General features: G+C 43.3%; 1 protein-coding gene across 1 annotated transcript in view; it reads right to left on the minus strand.

The window, feature by feature from the left end:
* The window catches only part of LOC309400278 (voltage-dependent calcium channel gamma-6 subunit-like), a gene marked incomplete at its 5' end in the record, with an annotated part of 149472 nt that extends 129741 nt beyond the window's left edge, over positions 1-19731 (minus strand). Inside the window, 2 exons of the mRNA XM_081968692.1 lie at positions 17340-17618; positions 19704-19731. Of these exons, the coding sequence (XP_081824818.1) occupies positions 17340-17618; positions 19704-19731 (307 nt within the window). The remainder of the gene's footprint in view (positions 1-17339; positions 17619-19703) is intronic.
* Between the last annotated feature and the right edge of the window lie 4641 nt (positions 19732-24372).

Raw genomic sequence — 24372 nt, forward strand, 5'->3', positions numbered from 1 at the left:
TGATTTTGATATGTTTGACCAGCGGGCAAAATAAGTAAGCTTCTCAGCTTAGACTTGAAGTTGTGGGGAACGGTAGTGTAGTGAGGATTTAAACTGCTCTCTAAGTTTTCCCATGCTTGGAGAATGACCCACATGTTTCCCAAGGAAAGAAAATTGGAGATTTAAAGGGACGGAACCTCCCCCAGGTCTGAAAGTGTTGTTTCAGGGTATTTGTGCATGTAGGTCTGTGTGGATTGAATAAAATGGAAATTGCATGAAAGGTCTTTGTGAAAAGTAAAAGAGAGAAAGAGAGATGACAGGATGCAAAGTAAAGCTGAATTGCTGACAGTTGCATTGTCAAATAATTCCAAAGCCCAAAGCAGAGGTCAATGTAATTGGTGTAAGAAAAAAAACAGCCACTGGCTATAAGAATGTCCCAAGACATGCTTGAATGCCCAGTTCCTCTTTTGGGTCATGATATCCTATGCAAAATGGGAGCTACACTGTCCTTTGAGGAAGATAAAATGGCTCTAATGATGAGGCACTCCCCCAGATGAGATATGGCAATGGTGGTTCAAGTATCCACCAGGCCATGCATATCATCATGCACCAATAATTATACAAGTGAAGCCTCTAGCCATGCCTGTTTGCCTATGCCTTCTTCACCATCTCAAATACATAGAAACAACTAAAAACTGTTTGCTTGGACTAGGTTTCTCCAAGGATTTAAAAATTCACCTACCTTTTTGGTGAAGCCTTCGGCTTAGACCTAGAAAATTTCCAGCCTTGCGAAGATGGAAATGTACTACTCCAATATGTAGATAATATCCCAGTAACCGAACAGACGAAGGAGATTTGTTGAAAAAAAATACCAATCGATCAATTGCTTCATCTGTTAATGGACAAGGGACACCGTGCCCCAAGGCAAAAAGCTGGAAGGCAGGGACAAAAAGGCCCAAGTTAAATACTTAAGAGTAATAGGATGTGAGTGAAAAAAAGCTGTATGCCAAATTGCGAACCCATGAACAGGAAAGAGTTGCGAGAATTCTTAGGTGCAGCAGGATATTGCAGAATGAGGATTTCAAATTTCGCGCTTCTAGCCAAACCTCCTTACGCATCTACGAAGGGGGGTGGGGGAAAAAAAAGAAGAAGAACCCTTGCTTGCGGTTTAAAGCAGAAACAGGTGTACAAAGCCCTAAAGTCAGAATTATCTTAGGCTCTGGTAAGAAAAAGGAAGTTGGCAACAACCTGTGGCTTATCTATCTAAACAACTGGACTGTTGCAAAAGGCTGGCCACATTGCCTAAAATTCTAGCCGCCATAGCTCTCCTAATGGAGGAAGCTAATAAATTAAGTTTTAGACAGCCTACCAATATCTATACTAGCCACGCAGTTCAAGGAATTTTAGAAATGAAGGGACATTTACAAATATCAGGCACTCCTGACTCAAAATCCACAAGTGACCTTGAAGCAAACAAATGCCCTAAACCCTGCCACCCTTTTGCCAATACCAGGACCCGAAATTGAGCATAATTGTATGAAAACCATTGATAATCAGTTTTCATGCAGACCAGACTTAACTGACCTGCCGTTGAAATATGCAGACTATAACTTGTTCACTGATGGATCAAGCTTCATTACTATGGGAGAACATTATGCAGGCTATGCAGTAGTCTCCCTTGCCCAAGTCTTTGAGAGTGGACCTCTCCCAAAAGGCACTAGTGCCCAAGTAGCAGAATTATGGGCTTTAATCCGTACATTAGAGAGGACAAAGAATGAAAGGGTGAACATCTGAACTGACTCTGTATGCCTTCCTTACTTTGCATATCAATACTGCTGATTATAGGGAAAGAGGTCTTTTAACTGCCTCAGGAAAGAAATTAAGCAAATGTGTGAATTGCACTGTTAAGGAAAAGATAAGGTGTGTTTTGTCTCTACATGGGGCTCCCCTTGAGATGCACCCGAAGGCTCCAGCTGGTTCAGAATGCAGCTGCGTGGGTTATTATGGGGAGTACTAGGTACTCCCATGTAACACCTTTCCTGCGTGAGCTGCACTGGCTGCCTGTGGCTTTTCGGGTGCGTTTCAAGGTGTTGATTGTCATCTTCAAAGCGCTCCATGGCTCGGGACCTAGTTACCTGCGGGATCGCATTCTACCCCATACATCCCTGCGACCAATCCGCTCTCACAGAGAGGGTCTCCTCCGGGTACCTTCCGCTAAACAGTGTGGGCGGGCGGTGCCTAGGAATAGGGCCTTCTCTGTGATGGGCCCAACCCTCTGGAACGACCTCCCCCCCGATATTAGAACCACCTCGGATCTCCGCTCCTTCCGCTAGAAACTCAAGACCCACCTGTTTCGATTAGCCGGCCTGGCCTAATTGTAATTGCAATTGTATTTACAGGGAACATCTATTACTAACCTTCCTGGATGGCTTTTTAAATTTTAAATTGGGGTTTTAAACGGGTTTTAAAATTGTTTTAATTATTTAAATTGGTTTTGGGTTTTATACACAGACGGCATGTGTGCGTTGTTTTGTTTGATGTCTTATGTTATGTTTTGTTGTCTTGAACATGAACGGTCTGTACACCGCCCCGAGTCCCTACGGGGAGAGGGGGCGGTCTATAAATTCAATAAACCATAAACCTTAAACCTGATGCCTTACCCTTAGCTCTCTGCTGTGTGAGATGTACTCCATGTAAAGAACTTAATTTATCTCCTTTTGAAATGATGTTTGGACGGCCACCAGTAATAAGCCATAATTTGCAAAATCATATAAGGGACCTAGGACAGCTGGGGTCCTCATGGGTGAATCAAATGGTGGGATAATTGAATAAATAAATACAAGAAATCCAACAGTATTGTGTCTCCCTTACCCCCACCATTTTTAACAACTTCCAGTCATAATATTCAGATGGGAGACAAAGTGTGGTAAAACACTGGAAAGGGAAGAATTTGAAACCTAGATGGAAGGGCCCATATACTGTGGTCATGTGTTCTCCACTCACAGTAAAAGTGTTGGAATCCAAGTTTTGGATTCACTGGACTCGAGTTAAGCCAGCTGCTGATGAGTATTGGGAGGCAGACCAGGAAGAAGCCCGTCCTCTAGTGATATGCTTAAAGAAACGCCCCCTAAAAACTGCCCTACCGGCAATGGGCAGGATTACGGGGCAGAAGAGGCCCTACTGAAGTCACACTTGGAAGCTGACTTCTCGACGTATGGCTGAAGATTTGGAGGAGGAAGACAACGTTTCATTTATTAGATATAAGATGCATTAGAAAGTGTGAGCACCTGTCAGGAAATGGCAAGCCAAGTATTCATAGTCAAAACTGTACTATCTCTTGCTTTAGTGAATGTACTTATTTGTTGTAGTGCATATTCATCCCTCAGGAATTGTCCCCTCCAGAGGAAGACAGGTGCTGAGGCTAAGATCATTAATTGTAATCAAGAGGAAAACGAATCATCTGATGACACTTATGTTTGAGGAACCGTGGAAATAGGAGTTTTCGGATTGTGGGTGATATGTTTAGCAAATAAGATTTGGTTTTGTGGATTGCCCACAGCTCATATTGCCCTTCCTCAAACTATATATAACCCCTGCCTTCTCCCTGATGTGGTGATTCAGTAGGATAAAAGAATTGTGTTAGGAGAAGTATTGTGTGAGGGACAATTATGAGCCTTTTGTGGCTCTGGCTGTTATTGGCAATGAGCTTGTTAAGTGATAACGTCTTGAGTATTGCGAAAATACCCTAGCAACCCCCCTTACTCTTGAAGAAAGATCCGTGGATGCTATAAATCCCGAAGAACAGGGTGGAATCAAGTTACAGGATGTGGTACAGGTCTGCTTCTGCCAACGATGCATCATTTATGCTTGGGGACAGAACCGTAAGCCAATCCCAACACCTAAAGTCAATTATCTGACAAACCGTGTAAGAAAAAATGCAAAGCATAGGGAAAACAGACCCCTGCAACAATTGAGAAAAGGGGACTATAAAGAGTGCTGGAGTTAGGTCAAAGCTTAATCAATCAGTCTGATCCTGCCCTGGGTCAAAAATGCTGGTTGTGTCTGTCTGCTGGATCTTTACCTTATCATGCTGTTTCAGTTGAGCAAGATCTTTGAAAACAACAACAACAACAAAGCTAAGATAGTCCTTGTGCATCAAACAATATCAGGAACCTGGCATTCCTGTGGGGTCACTATCAGAGGAACAATGCCCATCTGAAATGTACCTTGCCCCCGGGAAAACCCTTGTAGATGTGAAATTAACTCGCAGCATGTCTCCCTCTGCTCACAAGCTCTTCCAACAGAGGGTCACTTTCTTGCTCCCAACCCCTACTCATTTTTAACCATTGGGAGGGGAATCTGACTACTGGAAGGTGCCCAAGGCCATTCCAGCCACCCCGACTTCCCATTTGGCTTTCAATACAATCCACCATGGGATTTTGTGTTCATTTTCCCCCTGGAAACACCAGTTCCCACTATCTCTTTGAAGGACCAGTTCTCAGGGATAGGCAAATGGACCCTAACCAAGAAGTTCCATTACAGCCCCTAACTGGTATGTACTTGGCAGGAACCTTACAGGTCTGGACTAATGAAAAGAACCTCCGTGCCCATGCCTTTTCTATGAACATAGGAGTGTGTGTAGGGGAAAATGGAGTCTTCTTCTTATGTGGGAAAAGCTTGCTGTTTCCATATGAATAGATCAGGGAAAGTCTGGGGGGTGGTCGAAGAACTACGAGTTTGAGCTTCCTCTATTGGTCAAAAAGTACAAGGAACAGATGTGTGGGTTGGATCAAGCTAATGGAATCGCAAGTTTAGCCTTCCTCCCTTGCATAATACCCTTGCTTAAACAACTCGTTATGAGGTCTGTAAAGGAAACACAGGGTGAAAAGTAATTAATGTTAATGGAAAGCCTAATTCCACATACCCTCAAGGAAGATGAAGTCTCAGATACTAGTTCCTATATTCAAATTGCCCTCTTGGAAGTAGAGAAAGTGATTCCGGAAGATAAGCCCTAAGATGTGTATTGCTTGTACTCTTGCTTTTTCTGCTATTCTGTATCCTGCATGCTTATATTGTTAATCTAACAGGCTAGACTCAATTGTGGGCCTTAATAGAGTCTAGAAGGGGGAAAATAAAGTAGAATAAAATATGGATTAAAATATAAGAATGAAGACGTGGCATAAAAGGAACAGTTAGAAGCTTGCTTAAAGGGACAGGGAAATATCATCAGCCTTCAACCACAACATGTTCCAGCAAATGTCCCTATGTCAAAAGTCCAAAACCACAAGGTTCAATTAAAGTTCGTTAATGGCACGTAGTCCATACCTGTAATAAAAGGAGAAGTAAGACCCCCATCTCCTTATAAGGCTTTTTCCTCAAGGTAACCAATAAGAAATGAGTAAAGTCTTTCCGTGTTACACTGTCTTTGAGAATGTATAAGAATGCGTGCATCAATAATAAAGATTGTTCAGAATTTGCAATGTTAGCCACGGGCTAACGTTTCTGAACCTGGCTGCCAAATAAACTTTTCCTGTATCCTGAGAAGTCTAAGCCTGTAGTTTTCTGCAACACTATAGTCTTTGTCAAAGTGGGTTGCAGGGGAGGGATTTGTGCTTCGGGTGGAGGGAATAAAAACCTGGAGAAATGTATTCCTGTGCGTGCCTACTTTGATAGCCACCCACTCTTGCTACATATAATAAACTGCTTGCTGCTTCACTTCATGACTGTCAAATTTCTGACTGGTGTGTGTTTCTCACACTCATCATTAGCCAAAGGGAATAAACACTTCAGCAATTATTGACAGCAAGTTATTCCCCTATCCTTGCAAAAGATGCCAAGCCTGAAGTCATGAGCCTTGGATTATAAGCAGTCTTGGTATATGTGGAATGGAAGGGAGGGGGAGAAAGAGAAAAGAAAGATGCTATGCATCAGTTTGGTTTTGTGAACAAATGAGGAGAGTGAATATGTCTAAGCAAAAAAATTAATATTACTGCAACAATGTTCTTCTCCACTGGTCTTGCTAGCTGAAAAGTGGAACTGCTGAAAAGTGTAATTTAGTGAGCCCTGCATTTATTCCATTACATTAAGAAGAGCCCCAGATTTACTGATGGCTGCTAAAACCTCATCTTCAAATCACTATCGTTACCTTTCCTGTGCCATGCCTTATGATTCTATGTAAGATGCACATGTCATGCTTCCATGTAAAAACACTGAGAAGCAAGAAATATAGCCTATTGATCTATTAGATTCAATAAGTCCTATGGATAAAAGAAGGCTCCAGAAGAAAGAGATATGAACCAAAATTTTCAGCTAGGATGATTTCAAAATTTACCAGAACTATTTGTAATCCTGCTGAACTGTTGCTAACTGTGAAATATGTTTTTCTAAAATATGCACTTTTGTGGATTCATTTAAAACAGGAAGAATGAAACTGTTGGAAATGAGGTATTGAAAGTAATGTTACACAGGTGTTCACAGAAAGTGACAGTTAGTGAACTTGTGAAGCATGTATGTGGTTAGAACAACAGTATAAAGGATAGGGTTCAAGGTCGGCTCGGGGCTCTTTGATTTATAGCAGTCCTTGTAGGACTTGCTATATCTCATTGGCCCTCTGTATTAATATGTCAATGCAGTGTATTACTACTATTATATCTTTTATATCTATTCATGTCTAATGTTCCAAATTATTAGAAACAATAAACCTCTGATCTTAAAGTAAGTATTTTTGCTTGTGTTGCTGCCTTTGTTTCCTATTGGAATTTGCCTATGACAGTTTTTGGTGCGTCGGCCGGGAAAGGATGGTTGCTGGAAGAGATCTGGTGTCCATCTGGGATTTTTTTACAACTTCCTGGCTTTTGGCCTCCAGATAACCAGAACCTGCTCCTTTCTGGACACAATCTACTTTGGATCAGAGGTAAACTGTAAGTTCCCTCTTTGGGGACATAGAGTAGTTAGATAGGAAAATTGCTGTGGTTTACTTAGCTTTAGCTAAGACTGTCTCACAATTTGGCTGCAAGGGAAGGGTCACACCTGGACTTGCTTTAAGGACAGGTTTCTCTTTCTTTCTCCCTTACCTGTCGTGCCTTCTGGGCAAAACAGTCAGGGCTGGTCCCGTGGCTGGGACCCCAGAAGGAGCTGACTCCCTGGGAACTGATCACTCCCTTGTATTGGAAGTTGTGGTTGGGGTCGTGCCCCTGTGTGTTTTACTATACTTTCCTTTCTTGAAAGATGAATACTTTCTCATGTCTCCCCTTCATTGACAATGTGTGGTAAGGTTCAATCTTTTTGATATTTTATGCATTTAATTGATATGTGTATTTTCTGAGATTGTGTATTTTTTCCTGATGTTGCTACTATCATTGCCTCTTTGTTGGGTTTTTTTTTATAGACACTGTATGTATGTGTTTACATTAATATTGTGAAGTGTTTCTTGAATCCCTTTTGACCAGATCTTTCCCACAGCCTTATTGTATGAGCTGGGTGGATTGTTATTCACCCTGCCTTTTTCCTTGGTGGTCATGTGTAGGTTTTGTGATTGTTACGTTGATCATGCAGTCTGTGTTTCTTTTAATGATTCCTGTAATAAGATTTCTGAACATATGACTCTTGATTATTTTGCTACTGCTTTTCTCCTGATTAAGGTTATGCCTCAATGTAACTGGATCATGCCTCTGTCAGAGTCCTTTTTGCCTTCTTCTCATTATCTATCATCTCTATTGACTCCTTTATTTCAAATTGTTTACTTCTTTACACTATGCTCAATTTGTTATATTGGTTTATTTTTCTCTTCCTTATTGTCATTTAGTCTTCTTTATGATGCTGCCAAATTTAATCAGAGGAAGCTTAACCTTGCTGCTAGGATTGAGTTTTCCATTCCTTCTTTTGTCTGAATTGCTATTTTTCATCCTGGGTACTTTTTCCTTTGGCACTATGATTTTTCTTTACCTGACCCTGGTTTTTCCTTTCTGTCTTTCCTTATAATAATCTCAAATTATTATTAGTGTCTTTTAGCTTGCTTTTATAAGTGTCTATATCCCAACTTAATTACTTCCTGCCATGTCACCCCTTTTTCCTGTAGATAAGGGTCAGCTTGTTTGCTGGAAGGGTGCGTTGTTTTATTTCCTGTGCCTGCTACCTTTCCTGTAGATAAGGGTTGGCTCTCTTGCCGAGGTGGCACGTCTTTCTCCTTAATTTTTCTTTGGGAAGGAGTTGATCTTTTCTATACATAAGGACTGCCTGTATTGGGAGGATTCAATTGCCTTTCATTTTCCTCAGGTGGCTGGTTCCCTGGGCTCTCTTAGTGGAGGAAAACAAACAGAGATGGGGGAAAAAGAGAGAGAAAGAGAGAGAGTGAAGAAGAAGAAAGGAAACCTAATGTGGAATACCTGCCTTTAGATCAGCAAGCAAATACTAACAGAAATACACTGAGGTCCAGTGTATCCAGTGAGATCCAGATCCATCAATGTAAGCACAAGCATTTGAGCCAGACCACTTTTCCATAGATAAGGAAGGCCTTTTCCATTGACCTGTGGTCTAGAATTACATTCACTATTCATATAGTTAATGTGTGTTGCCTTTTTCTGCTCGTTTTCTGTTGGATGTTCTTGCTTTGTGATGGGGGGCTCCTGGTCTAAAATGGTTATGTCTATGATTTGGTAAAGACATCTGTTAGATTGGGTAATGAAAGGCACAAAGGCTAGTGATTACACCTCTTTATTTCAGTGCATGCAAACATCCAACAGAGGAAATGGTCGGACAGCTCCCTTTTTAAAGGGGAGCTGTCCAGCCTCTCAGCCAATCAGGTTACCCTATTTTCCCACTGGCAAACAGAGGACCTGAGTGGAGACTTCTATTGTTCAGCAGTGGGGGGAGTATCTAACACCCCTCCCCTCTAGGATGGAACATCCTAACTCGTGATGTAGTCACGTAAGTAGGCGGGTCTTTGAGTTGCCCTGCCAGACTTGCGCAGTTCAGTCTGCTGGAGACCTTCACGCAGGTCATTCGGACCTGTTGCTTGGTCAGACCCGCCTGGTGGAACCTCCTGGAAACTTTCGCGGGCCTCAGTGAGACTTTCTGGTGGTGGAACCCCCTGGCCTTCACCGATGTCAGATAAGTCGCCCAATGTTTCCGGAACTGTTTGGGGGTGGTGGCGTTGGGGTTGCAGAGGAGTTATGTGTGGTTGCCTGACCATGGAGTTAGCCAATCGGCCTCGGAGTTGGTCTATGTGCCTCCTCCAATTCCTTCCGTCCTCAAGTCTTACGGCGTAGGACCAAGGGCCGGAAATGCCGACTACGGTCACAGGTATCCACAAGGCTCCCGCTGTATAATTGTGTGCGCATACTGGGTCGCCTATGTTGAATGACCTGACTTTGCTCGTGGAGTCAGGGGGTGTTTCGGTTGAATAGTTGGGGTGCAGCCGGTTCAGGTGGGACCTGAGGCGGTGCCCCATGAGGAGTTCGGCTGGGCTTCTCCCGGTGGTGGCACTGGGTGAGATGTGTTGTGTAAGCAAGTAGTGGTCTACTCGTGTCTGCCAGTCACCCAGGCCCATCCTATTTAGAGCTTCTTTGGTGGATCTCACCATCCGTTCAGCCTGGCCATTAGAAGCCGGATGAAATGGCGTGACCAGGGCATGTCTAATTCCCTGTCTTGCTAAGAACTCCTTGAATGATATGGCCGTGAACTGTGGGCCATTGTCTGACACTAATGCATCGGGGAAGCCGTGTGTTGCGAATAGCTTCCGTAGTGCCTTGATGACCATGTCCGTGGTGGTGGATTACATCAGGACTACCTCCAACCATTTGGAGAATGCGTCCACGACTATGAAAAAGGTTTGGCCGTGGACTGGCCCAGTGAAATCTATATGTATCCTGGACCACAGTGCTTTTTGGCTCTCCCATTCCTTCGCGGGTGCCTCTGGGGAAGCCAGCCTGGATACCTGGCAGGGTGTGCAAGTGGCCATCCACCCCTGTATATCTTTGTCTATATTCAGCCACCACACATAACTCCTTGCTAACACCTTCATCTTAACAATCCCTGGGTGACCCATGTGAAGTGCCTCTAAGACAGCTGTTTCTAGATGTTTGGGAATGACTACCCGCCTCCCCCCCACAACAGACAGCCCTTAATTACCGACAGCTCATCCCGCTTAGCCAAATACAGTTTAAAATCGGCCCCAACCAGCCCTTTGGGCCACCCCCTCCACACCCAGTTCAAAATTTGTTTGATTATGGGGTCCTTTGCGGAGTCACGTGAGACGTCGCTGGAGGAGATGGGTCCTGAGTCCAGGCAGTCCAGCAGGAGGACCACGGCCTTGGGGGTGGGATCACTGAGCAGTTCTAGCAGGGGGCAACGGCTCAATGCGTCGGCATGCCCTAGTGTGGTGCCAGGGCGGTGGATGAGCCGATAGGAATAGGTGGCCAGGAAATCGTCCATCTGGTCATCCGGGGGGGGGGGGGAGTGACACCGGGGTGGGGTGGTCCCCCACCAATAGTCCAAGCAGAGGCTTGTGATCTGTGATCAGTTCAAAGTCTCTGCCATACAGGTATTCGTGGAAGCATTTAACACCGGCCACTGCAGCCAGGGCCTCGCAGTCGAACTGGCTGCAGTTCCATTTCGCAGCAGACAATGTCCTGGAGTAGAATGCGATGGGGGATTCCGTACTGTTTGGCATTCGATGGCTCAGGACGGCACCGACCTCGAAGGGGGAGGCGTCACAGGTCAGCACCAGGGGCAGGGTTTGACTGTATTGGACTAGGAAGGAGTCTGCGGATAACAGTCTTTTAACAGCGGCAAATGCTTTGGCTTCGGTTTCGCCCCAGGCCCACTCCGCGTTCTTTGCCAACAGTCGGTATAGCAGTTCAGCCACTGTCACTTTCTGCTTGAGAAAGACGCTATAGAAGTTAAGGAGCCCGAGGAACGCCTGTAGCTCGGTCTGATTCCTCAGTGTGGGGGCTTCCTTAATTGCCTTTATTTTTTGGTTTGTTGGGTGAATCCCACAACCATCAATCATGTAACCCAGGAATTCCACTTTTGGTACATTTAATTTAGATTTTTCTTTTTTGAGACAGAGGCCCTTGTCTCTGATTCTATTTAAAACGGCACATACTCGCTTTAAAAGTTGTGCTTCATTTGCGGCTGATACCAATATGTCGTCGAAATAGGGGACGACTCCTGGTATCCCCTGCAAAAGTCGCTCCATGAAGCTTTGGAACAGTCCAGGGGCAATACTAATGCCGAATTGTAGGCGGTTGCATTTGAACGCCCCCCTGTGCGTCACAATGGTTTGGGCCTCCGCGGTAGCACCATCTACTGGCAGCTGCTGGTACGCCTGCGCCAGATCTAATTTTGCAAAGATCTTCCACAGACCAAGGGAATGTAATAAATGCTGGACTACCGGTACGGGGTACGCACTTTGTTGTAACCCCTTGTTGATTATACATTTATAGTCTGCACACAATCTAATGGACCCGTCGGATTTTATGGAGGTCACGATCGGCGTCTCCCAGCATGCATGATCGACTGGTTCGAGGATGCCTTGGCTTACTAGTTTGTCAATTTCTTTGTCAATTTTTGGCGGGAGAGCGAAAGGTACTCTCCTGGACTTAAGCCAAATTGGGGCTACGTTTGGGTCTAAGCTAAAGGAAATGGGGTTTCCTTTGTACTCACCCAGACTGGAGGCGAAGATGTCCTCGAACTCCTTAAATATAGTTTCCGCAGGGCTCCCGATGGCGGCTGGTCCTTCTCTTGTCTGCTTCCCTTCTAAAGCGTTGACTTCGGCCACGACTGTTCCCAAGGCTTGGAACCAGGCCAGGCCAAATACACTTTGTAGGTCGTCTCTGTAGCGTGTAGATCGCGTGTAGATTTTTACTGATCCCTTTGTAGCGCACCCGGAACGTGCCTTGGCCCACGAGGGGAACCAGGTTGCCTTGGTAGTCGCGAAGGCAGACGTCTGGGCTTCGGAGGTCCTTTTTTTTGTATGGTCAGGATCGTCTGCTTCAGTACTGACCACGAGATTATGGTCAGAGATGATTCGGTATCGGTCTCCATTTCGCAAGGGGCATCTTCGATGAAAACGGTGACCTTCAGTTTTTTGGGTCGATTTGTCTGGATGTGCCTAACTGGAACAGTGATGTTCGGTTTTTGGGCATGACCCGGGTGGCCTCGGGTGGTCAACGTGAGGTTGGCGATCCTGTCGTCAGCCTCTGACCTCCTGGGGTACCTCTGGTTGGGTCGTTGTTTCCAGCCTGACCCCTTCTCTGTCTTCTCAGGTCGACCTGTGACTGCGGGAAACTCACTGTGGCATACTTTGGCGATGTGTCCCTTCCGCTTGCACCGCTGGCATGTCGCGTCTTGGAAACGGCAGGATGATCTGATGTGATCTCCTCCGCAGCTAGCGCAGGGCAGGCCTGGAGGCTTGAATTTTCATGCCGGCGTTGTTCGGCTACTGCGCATGCGGTGGCTGTCTTCCTCCTCGCTTTCGGAGCTCTCGGGTTCCATGGTTTCGCGGTGGACGCGGGTGCTTTTCGGTGCCACCATAGGTGCGTTGTGGTGCTGGAGGGTCTCGACGGACTTGTTGGCTGACTCCGCTGTTCTAGCCTCGTAAAGTGCGATCTGCAGGGATAGATTGGATCTGGCCAGAAGTCTTGTCTGTAGACCTTGATCTCGGACTTTATGCGATCTATGAGTAGATCGTCCAGTTCGCGGAACTCACAATGGGTTGCGGCTTTCCAGAGTGCTGCCACATACTCGTTTATGGATTCGCCCTCCCTCTGGTTCCGCATGTTGAACTGGTACTGGCGAACGTACTTCAAAGGCTTCGGCGCGTAGTGGGTCTTCAGTGTTTGTTGCAGAGCAGACCAGGAGACGGCGTGCAGAGACATTGGCTCTGAAAGGGTTTTCGCTGTCTCCATAACTTCGGGGCCGCAGTACCCCAGGAACAAGTTTTTCTTCTGAATTTCCAGGACGCCCCCGAGATCGTTCACCTCCAGGAAGACTTCGAACCACAGTAGATATGCATCCCAGTCATCCGTTGCTGGGTTGAACGGAGGCGGTTGGCCATATCTGGCCATCTTAATCTCTCTGGCTTGGTTGGTTCTCTCTGGGGAATCCGCGATGGCTCTTTGGCTGCCTCTCCTGCGCTACGGGCGGAATGCTACTGCACGATAAGCTCTTTATTTGCAAGCTTTGCTCTCTTTGTCTGCCTAATTGCCTTCCAATCCCACCTTCGTCGCCAGTGTTAGATTGGGTAATGAAAGGCACAAAGGGTAGTGAGAACAGCTCTTTATTTCAGTGCATGCAAACATCCAACAGAGGAAATGGTCGGCCAGCTCCCTTTTTAAAAGGGAGCTGTCCAGCCTCTCAGCCAATCAGGTTACTCTATTTTCCCGCCAGCAAACAGAGGACCTGAGTGGAGACTTCTATTGTTCAGCAGTGGGGGGAAGTATCTAACACCATCCTAGATGCCACCATGCAAACTTTTGCCAAACGTTTGGAACTTTCAGTGAAAAATTTTTAGCCATGGAAAATTTAACTGCTTTCTAGTTTACTTCCAAGCTGCAAGCTCACAATCTTTGTCTTATTCAATTGTGAACTGTACGAATAGACTCGGCTATGAATGTGACTCATTCATAGAGGAAGTCTTGTGTGTGTGTCTGTGTGTGTGTGATATTTGGACAAAGTTTTTGAAAGAAAAAACAAAAAACAAAAAACTCTGCTACAAATTTAAGCTGTGTAAAGTACAACTAAAGGAATCTGGGTTTTAAAAAAAGAGAGGGGGGACATGCACAAAGAAAGGATGCAGTCTTTTTATCCATTGGGATTATAAAATTCATTATGCAATTTGTAATTTTTTAAGCTTGTTCAGTGGTGAGGGAGAAACAATTTAGCAATGAAATCATTAATTTGACTTCTTTCCTGATTTCTTTCCCTCCCCCAATTATAACTTTATCTTGGCTTTTCACTTCACAACAACTAAGTAGTCATCTCTGTTTCTCTCTTGTCAGTAACTCACTGCATTTTACCATGAATTTCTTTCACACATCTTCCATAGAACTTTTCTCATTTCTTTCCCTTGAAAAACACATGCTATTGCCTTTCCACTGAATGTATTAAACATATTACATCCTTGGTTTGGGAATTTGGGCAGAATTGATTAAAATAATTTTAAGTAGTGTTAAGGAGTGCCTAAACCAAATAATATTAGTGTCCTCTGTTCCAGATACTATTATGCTTCTGTTACATGAATTTTAATCAGAGGATAGTAGACTATGCTATACATACAATGCAATTCATGAAAAAAAATGAAGAGCAAATGTTTGAAAATGTGGGACCTGGATGAAAAAATTAAATCAAGGATCTCCAATAAAGAATGCTGACTATGTTAAAGATCTGTTGGATGTGCTGCACCTGCCCTCTCAACTTGCTTTTGTGAAGTGCCTCTACTCCTACCTCTGAACACTGTGTATGGTGCAATTCTGACTGTACTGTTGATTCCATAGGGATGTGGCATCACCTGGATGGCTGCCCCATTTCTCCATGCTCTCTTTTGCCCTATCTTGTTCATCTCCAACATGGGCCTGCCCATGTTGGCCATGAGGGAGTGTCTTCTGCTATCAACCAAAAAATGGTTTGCTCCTAGAGTTCATGTTCTGGCTAAACATTTTGCTCTAACTGTATTGTCTGCTTCTCCTTAGTCTGTGGTGAACCTGGCTGACATACAAGCCTAACCTGCCCTTGTCACAATCTTAAAGACATGTCATTCAGAGGTTGCTGCTATGCTTCCAAAAAAAAAGAAGAAGACTCTACATCCTTGCCACCCCTTGACAACTGGTGAAGGTATTTCAACAAAAGAATTCCCTGGCTCTTTGTTGGAAGGGTCCATTCCAGATCATCTTGACCACCAATACTGCTGTGAAGTGTCAACATCTGGCCTCCTGGGTGCATGCTTTACACTGTAAGAAGGTACCAACCCCAGACAAGGAAGCCATCAACTCAGGTCACCTGACTGCTACAAGGCTTTGCCCAACAGGGAGGCAAATGTTAGTAACCTCGGCCCTTGCTCTCCAAAACAACCTTCACCCAAAGCCATGCCAGCATCAAGTAACAGCTACACGGAAGCCCAGTGATGATTGCCAGAAACAGCCTGCATTAAGAGAGATCTTCTGCCTGCAGTTTGGACCAGCGCTGCATTGCTCCTCTTCAGTACCATGTACCTGTATTTAGAGTTGCACGTCCCACCATTCAAATGGGTCAGCCTGTCTATCCTCTTTTATGTATTTGCCTTGCTCAAATACCTTTTAGTCAAAGTAATTGTCCTCCTTCATCTCAAATTAAGGATTTTGGTTTATTTCACTTACTTCCATAATTGATATAAGGTAGCTTATGTGCAGAAATTGATTTGTAAGTTGCATTTTGTGTTGTTCTTACGAACAAGAAGTGAGGATTGTGAGAACCAAGAAATATAGCTTATTGATCCATTAGGTTCAAAAAGTCCTATGGATAATAGAAGGCCCCAGAAGAAAGAGATATGAACCAAAGTTTTCAGCTAGGATGATTTCAAAATTTACCAGAACTATTTGTAATCCTGCTGAACCGTTACTAACTGTGAAATATGTTTTTCTAAAATATGCACTTGTATGGATTCATTTTAAAAAGGAAGAATGAAACTGTTGGAAATAAGGAATTGAAAGTAATGTTACACAGGTGTTCACAGAAAGTGACAGTGAACTTGTGAACTATGTATGTGGTTAGAAGAACAGTATAAAGGATAGGGTTCAAGATCGGCTCGGGGCTCTTTGATTTATAGCAGTCCTTGTAGGACTTGCTATATCTCAAGGCCCTCTGTATTAATATGTTAATGCAGTGTATTACTGCTATTATATCTTTTATATCTATTCATTTCTAATGTTCCAAATTATTAGAAGCAATAAACCTCTGATCTTAAAGTAAGAATGTTTGCTTGTGTTGTTGCCTTTGTTTCCTATTGGAATTTTCCTATGACAACACTATAAGGAATTTTGTGTGACATCAGTGCCCACAAACTGTATCTGAAAGCTTCAGTGAAGTCCCTTCCCCCATGGCACATTTCTCTTCAGCTACAAAACTCTCCCATGAGTGGCAGCAACATCTTCATAAATTACCAGGTGGCATAAAAGTTATAATAATAATAATAATAAATTTGGATTTATTAGCCGCTCCCTTTCCGGGCAGGACTCGGGGCGGCGTACACTAAGACATATATAAACATACATATATACAAAGACATACATGCACGGAGGAGGTAATAGATTAAAACATTTAGACAAATTAAAACCATTAACATGCCCCGTTTAATAAAAACCCAATATACAATAAAAATTTAAAATTTAAAAAAGACAGTCAGGAGGAATATGAAAAAATTACGGTTGAGCCAGGCCGGATAATTGAAAGAGGTGGGTCTTCAACTGTACACGGAAGGAGCGGAGATCGGAAATAATCCTGATGTCACGGGGGAGGTCATTCCACAGGGCTGGGCCCATCACAGAGAAGGCTCTGCTCCTGGATGTCGCCCCCCGACACTGTTTGGCGGACGGCACCCGGAGAAGTCCCTCTCTGTGTGAGCGAATTGGACGTAGGGATGTGTGGGGCAGGATGCGATCCTGCATGTAACTAGGTCCTATGAGGAAGACACCACTCAGGAGCAGGAGCTGTTTGGCTGGCTAAGAGGAATCCACTGGTGATGGAGTAGTAGATGGTGAGTGACTATAGAAGTGCAAAGTCTTTCCAGTTACATGTGTGTGCATGTGTATATACATGAGACAGAAAGAATGTGTGTGGAAAGTTGGGATGGGTTTTCTGGGGAGGTGAGCCGGACAGTGGTCTCACCGGTCTACTGTTGACCTCATTCATCCCAACTCCAGACATATCTCCTGGAACAAAAGTACAAATATAAAGTCTTCTCAATTACTTATTTCTGCGTGTGTACATGTATGAAAGACAGAAAGAATCTGTGTGGAAAGTTGAGTTGGGAGGTGAGCCGGATAGTGGTCTCATCTGTCTACTGTTGGCCTCATCCATCCCACCTCCAGGCACATGGAACAAAAGTACAAACACAAAGTCTTTTCAATTACATGTATGAGTGTGTGTGTGTATGTGAGACAGAAAGAATGTGTGTGGAAAGTTGAGTTGGGTTTTCTGGGGAGGTGAGAAGGGCAGCAATCTCACCTGTCTTCAAAGTTCTACAAAGTCTACAGAGTTCTACAAAGTCTACTGACGTCTACAAAGTTGACTATTTCAAACAGAGTTGGAGAACATGTTTCAAAGAATTGCTGAAACTTAGCAAAGAGAAGAAGAGCAAATAGGAAGGAAATTCAAAGCACGCTTACCACCAGGCAGCTCTGCAGGCCCACAGGTGTCTCTCTCTTCTCCCACATCATAGACCCAGAGTTTCTTGTAGCAGAATTTCCACAAACCCAAGTGGGCGTTCTCGCAGATGGCAGAGTGGTTCTGCTTGTAGGTGTTGAGTTCCACCCAGAATTCTGTTCCCACTGCCAGCACCATCAGGGTCATCCCCACAATGGCCACAAAGAATGCCAGCTTGATCTCGCCTTCCTGCTCATCCATCAGAACTCCCCCTGCCTGTGCAAAGCTAGTTTGTCTGCTGCCTGTTGAACACCCAAGCTCTGAGCTAGGTTTTGTGTTTGGGTTCGTTGCCAGGCTTTTCCTGAGTTTTATCTAGGTCAACACACTGCAAGCAGTGCCGAAAAGTTGTCGAGCACTCTTCCCACACCCCTGTCTTTTTGAGGCAGTGCCCCAAACTTGGCAATGAATACAGCAGCTACCTCAGCTACTCTGGTGCCTTGGCAAGCCTTCAGAGCACCTGTTACTGTTTCTCAGCCATCATCCAGGCAGCAAGAGTTATTTTAAGCTTTGAGGTTCATAGACAGTATGGATGTGTTTGTGTGCAGGGGTATGGCGCTGTTTAAAAAACAGATGCTTAAATTGGACCCTTTCAGGAAAGGGGGAGGCCTTCTTGTGCCAGTTGCCCACTCCTACAGCACCCTACAGCACCCCCTGTTGGGCATGGAAAAGCTCAAGGCACCCTCATCTGTCCCTTCTTCTCAATGTGCCAGCTGTTTATCATGGGTAAACGTATTAAATCTTTTCACTCTCCTTTTCATGCATGCACTTGGTGGGGTTGACTGAGGCAATGAATTGTCCTGGTCTGGTTTATTATGTTGAAGTCTTACAAAAAAATTAGATGTCCCCTGGAGAAAGCACTGATTTATTTTCACAGCAGGGTGCTTGCATGTCTTGATGTGGCACTCAGTTGTGACTGTTGCCTTTACCATGCCATTACTTTAAAGCAGGCACATTTTGTGGAGTTCTTGGTGCTGTCTGAACTTGGTTGTTTGTTTGCAGACATTTAATTACCCAACTAGGTACCATCATCAGTGGTAGTGATTGTGGTGTCTTGCTCTCTTTTTATATATAGTAGCTTGCCGGTGTTGGTGGGGGCTTTGTTTTCTCCTTGGTAATTCCTTGTTTAGGATATTGTTTTCTCAGGGTACAAGTAGTCCTTGACATACGACCATTTGTTTGGTTACTGTTCAAAGTTACAAAAGCTCTGACTCACAGCCACTCCTCGCACTTACAACAATTACAGCATCCCCATGGCCATATGATCAAAATGTGGGTGCTTGACAACCAGCATGTATTGTATGACTGTAAGCTGTCTAGAGCAGGGGTGTCCAAACTTGGGAACTTTAAGACTTGTGGAAGTCCACAAGTCTTAAAGTTCCCAAGTTTGGACACCCCCTGCTCTAGAGTCACCTTGGTGAGATGGTGGCATAAAATTTAAACAAACAAACAAACAAATAAATTTGCAATAGTAGCAACAATCCAGTGTCATGTGATCACCACCCTCCCAGCCCAACTTCCAGCAAGCAGAGTTTATGGGGGGAAGCCAGATGCATTTAACGACTGCATGATTCACTTAACAACTTCAGTGATTTGCTTAACAACTGTGGCAAAAAAGGAGGTAAAACTAAATGCATTTCACTTAACAACTGCCTTGCTTAGCAACAGAAATTATGGTCCCACTTTTGGTCGGAAGTTGAAGACTACCTGTATTAGGAGAGTGAGTCCTTGGGGTACGGAGTCCTTAAGGTATTGAGATATGTTTCTCTGTTTCTGTTGCCTCCTATATTTCTGTGGAGATAATTACAGAGTTGTAATGGTGGCCACAGTAAAATACAGGTAGTCCTTGACTTACAACAGTTCACTTATTGACCGTTCAAAGTTACAATGGCAGTGGAAAAAATGATTTATGACCATTTTTCACACTTATGACCATTGCAGCATCCCCATTGTCACATGATCAAAATTCAGATGCTTGACAACTGGTTCATATTTATGATAGTTGCAGGGTCCCAGGGTCATGTGATCACCTTTTGCAACTCTTTTTTCTGCTTATCTGTAAGGTTTTTCACTAAGATTTTAGTTTTCTCTTTATTTATTTTCAGTCCTGCTACTTCACCATATTCTTCTATTTTTTTAGATTAATTTAGGCCCTGTTTATTGTGGATCTTCCAAGATAAATACAAAGTCATCTGCAAACGCTTGTAGTTTATAATTTCCCTTTTTTATTTCCATGCCTTTTATCTCTGTATCCTGTCTAATATTTCTATTCAATACTTCCGGTTTCATTATAAATAACAGGGGACACAAGGGACATTCTTTTCTTGTACCTTTCTTAATATTGATCTTCTCAGTCATGTCTTCATTTACTATCACCTTTGCATTTTGTTTAAAGTATATCACCTTAATCATATTAATAAATCTCTCCCCAAAATCCACATCTTTTAATTGTGTTAACATAAATTGCCAGTTCACATTATCAAATGCTTTCTGTGCGTTTAGAAAGACCAACACCATTTGCTTCTCTGGATGTGCTTTGTAATATTCCAATGTGTTTAAGATTATTCTCATATTGTCTTTAATTTGTCTCTTAGGTGAGAAGCCATTTTGATCTGAATGTATAAAATGGTTTAAACATCTTTTTAGTCTTTCTGCGATTATTGGAGCAAATATTTTATAACCAGCATTCAATAGAGAAATCGGTCTATATTTTTTTATCAGTTGCACATTTGAATCTTCTTTTGGTATGAGAGTGACAAAATCAGTGGACCAGAGGAATGCTGTCGATATAATTTACTTGGACTTCAGCAAGGCATTTGATAAAGTAGTCTATAACCTACTACTAGATAAAATAGAAAAATGTGGGTTGGACAGCGTCACTACCAGATGGATTCGTAACTGGCTGACCAACCGCACTCAACGTGTAGTCCTCAATGGAACTGCATCTACATGGAGGGAAGTATGCAGCGGAGTACCCCAAGGCTTTCTTTTAGGCCCAGTACTCTTCAACATCTTCATCAATGATTTGGATGAGTTTTGATCGCCACACTGTAAAAAAAGATGTGGAGACTCTAGAAAGAGTGCAGAGAAGAGTAACAAAGATGATTAGGGGACTGGAGGCTAAAACATATGAAGAACGGTTGCAGGAGCTGGGTATGTCTAGTTCAATGAAAAGAAGGACTAGGGGTGACATGATAGCAGTATTCTGATATCTCAGGGGCTGCCACAAACAAGAGGGAGTCAAACTATTCTCCAAAGCACCTGAGGGTAGGACAAGAAGCAATGGGTGGAAACCAGTGGTAGGATTCAAATTTGTTTACTACCGGTTCTGTGGGCGTGGCTTGGTGGGCATGGCATGTGTTAAGTAATTAAGCTCTCTGTTAGAAGAGCGAGTATGCAGAGAAGCATAATGAGAGTGATATGGAATAACACGCACAAACCAGCATACAGAGACACTGAATAGTATAAAAATATAGTAGTTTACTATGTAGAAATATAGAGGTATTCAGAGTCCGGTTAACAGTCCAAGTCATACACAGTTCAGTAACTCAGTTATCAAAATAGTCAGTCCAGCACACAAAATATAGCTAAACAGTAGCAAACCACAATACCTCAAAATACACCTGATCAGCTTCTAACAAAACAGAGTTAACAGCCATTCTGGCTCCCTCTTATAGCTGCATGAGGTAACAAGCCAATTACATCTCTCTAACATTTAAAGTAACAGTAACATTTGTAACAATCATAGCTTATATACATTGCGAAGCCAAGCCTAGGGTTACATCCCTAACAGCATGGCTTGGTGGGCATGGCAGGGGAAGGATACTGTAAAATCTCCTTTCCCTCCCAACTCCAGGGGAAGGTTAGTGCAAAATCCCCATATCCTCCTGATCAGCTGGGACTCAGGAGGCAGAGAATAGATGGGGGCGGGGCCAGTCAGGGGTGGTATTTACTGGTTCTCCGAACTACTCAAAATTTCCTCTACTGGTTCTCCAGAACTGGTCAGAACCTGCTGAATACCACCTCTGGTGGAAACTAATCAAGGAGAGAAGCAACTTAGAACTAAGGAGACATTTCCTGACAGTTAGAACAATTAATCAATGGAACAACTTGCCTTCAGAAGTATTGAATGTTCCAACACTGGACGTTTCTAAGAAGATGTTGGATATCCATTTGTCTGAAGTGGTGTAGGGTTTCCTGACTAAGCAGGGGGTTGGACTAGAAGACCTTCAAGGTCCCTTCCAACTCTGTTATTCTATTCTATTCTATTCTATTCTATTCTATTCTATTCTATTCTATTAAGACCTTAGTAAAAAATCTTACAGATAAACAGAAAAAAGAGTTAATGAAGAGAATAGATATTCAGTAATATATGCCTCCATCCATGAATTTGGTACTTTTACTTCTAACAGTAGTTCATTAAATACATCCAACATTGGCGTACTTAGAGTATCTTGTAAGCCTTTGTATAGTTCTGCTGGTAGTCCATCCAGGCCTGGTGTTTTACCATTCTTTTGTCTCTTGATAGCTTCTGTTAATTCCATCATTGTTATACATTCGTCTAACATTATTTTGACTGTTTCAGGAATTTTAGTTAAATCCGCTTTTTCTAAATATTGTTTTATTTTATCTTCTGTAATTATCTCTTGATCATATAGTTTCCCATAGTAGTTTTGAATCACTTTCTTTTTATCATCATTTTGATAGTGAAGAGTTCCTTCATCATCCATTAACTGATGTATCAATTTCTTTTCTTTCTCCTTTTTCCATTTATATGGCAGCCATCTTCCTGGTTTATTTGCATTTTCAAAGAAATTTTGTTTAGCGCTTTTAATTTTTTATGCTAATGCTTTTTTATCTATTAAATTCAGCTTATGTTTTGTTAATTCCATTTGATTTTTTATATTCTTCTTTTGTGGTTCTTTTTGTAGTTCTATCTCTAATCTCTTATATTCTTCTAATCTCTTTTGTTTTTGTCTCTTTTTATTTTTCTTTCCCATATATGTTATAGCTAGTCCTCTAATATCTACATACCTTAGCTGTGTCCCATACATTTTGAAGTGACGTTTCTTCTTTTCTGTTCTCTTTTTATTTTAAATCCAACTCTCTTTCTATAAATTGGATAAATTCCTTTTCTTTTAGCATTGATTGGTTCAAGGTCCATCTTAATTTCCTTTTTTGTCCCTTCCATATAGGTTTTATTGGATTATGATGTGCCCAATTGCTTATTTCTATATTTATTTCCTGTACATTAGACTTTAGCTCTGCTGACATCCATGTCATGTCTATTCTGGACAAAGACATACTGTATGTCTGTTTGCATAGAATGAATATTGATTTCCCTTGGGATGAATCTCTTCCCATACATCTTGAATAACTAATTCTTCCACCATTTAAAAAAAAGCTTTTGGAAGTGTTTTTCTGTCTTTTTTTGTTTGCCATTCTAGTTTTATAGTCTTGTTCCGCATCTACAATTGCATTAAAGTCTCCTACTACACATATATTTTCATAGTCCAATTCTATTTTTTTTAAATGGAGTTTACCATAAAAATCCTCTTGATTGTTATTTGGTCTGTATATTGCTACTAAAATTATCTGTTTGTTATTAATACAATACAATAGCAGGGTTGGAAGGGACCTTGGAGGTCTTCTAGTCCAACCCCCTGCCTAGGCAGGAAACCCTATACCATTTCAGACAAATGGCTATCCAACATCTTCTTAAAGACTTCCAGTGTTGGGGCATTCACAACTTCTGGAGGCAAGCTGTTCCACTGATTAATTGTTCTAACTGTCAGGAAATTTCTCCTCAGTTCTAAGTTGCTTCTCTCCTTGATTAGTTTCCACCCATTGCTTCTTGTTCTACCCTCAGGCGCCTTGGAGAATAATTTGACTCCCTCTTCTTTGTGGCAACCCCTGAGATATTGGAACACTGCTATCATGTCTCCCCTAGTCCTTCTTTTCATTATAGGAGCCTGGGGAGGGTGAAAAGAGCCTCCCCCGCCCCACCCGGAGGCCCTCTGGAGGCTTCATGAGCTTCCCTGAAGCCTCCGGAGCGCAAAAAACTGGCCCTACGGGCAAACCACAAATTTGGGAACGGACTTCCAGTTTGCTCGGAGGGTCGTTTTGACTGCTCTGGAGGCTTCAGGGAAGGCTCTTGAAGGTCCCTGAAGCCTTCGGAGCTCTTAAAACGACCCGCTGAGCAAACCGGAAGTGACTTCCGGTTTGCTCGGAGGGTCATTTTGACTGCTTCGGAGGCTTCAGGGAAGCCTCTTGAAGGTCCCTGAAGCCTCCCGAGGGCTTCCCAGGGGGCAGGGGAGGTTGTTTTCACCCTCACCATGCTCCTATAAAGCCTCTGGAGCCTGGGGAGGGCGAAAAAAGCATGCAAAATGGGGGGGGGTCGCGCCTGTAGTGTGCACATGCGCACGGGGGGGACGTGCATTGCATTATGGGTGTGACATGCCTGCACATGACCCCCCTGCGCTCCCTCCACTTGTGGCACATGAGCCAAAAAAAGGTTCGCCATCGCTGCCCTAGAATTTGACCACCAGCTATTTTATATCCACCAGTGGAGAATTCACAGAGCAAAAGTAGTAGCAAGGGAAATATATTGCTGTTCTAAGCTTCTGTTTTGTTTTACATTTTTCATTTCCATTTAAGTTCCAGGAGCTACACTTTTAAGAATAAAAAAAATCTCAGTGTTTCACTCTCTGTCTCAGTTGTTCAGTCTAAACAATTGTAGTTCAAAAGTAGTTTATCTGTCAGCTGTTATCTCAGCCTTCTCAGCCAGTCAAGGTTATAATGTATAACCCTTCACCATAAATCTCCCATTTAAGAAGGGCCCACAAGTTCTCAATACCGTTTAGGTCAGGTGAGGAAGGGGGCCATGTCATTATTCTTTCATGTTTAAGGCCTTTACTGGCTAGCCATGCAGTGCAGTACAGTGGAGTACTTTTGATGCATGTGATGGAGCATTGTCCTGCATAAAAATCATGGTCTTCT

Source organism: Natrix helvetica (assembly GCF_964273705.1).
Source record: "Natrix helvetica genome assembly, chromosome: W".
Lineage (NCBI taxonomy): Eukaryota > Metazoa > Chordata > Lepidosauria > Squamata > Natricidae > Natrix > Natrix helvetica.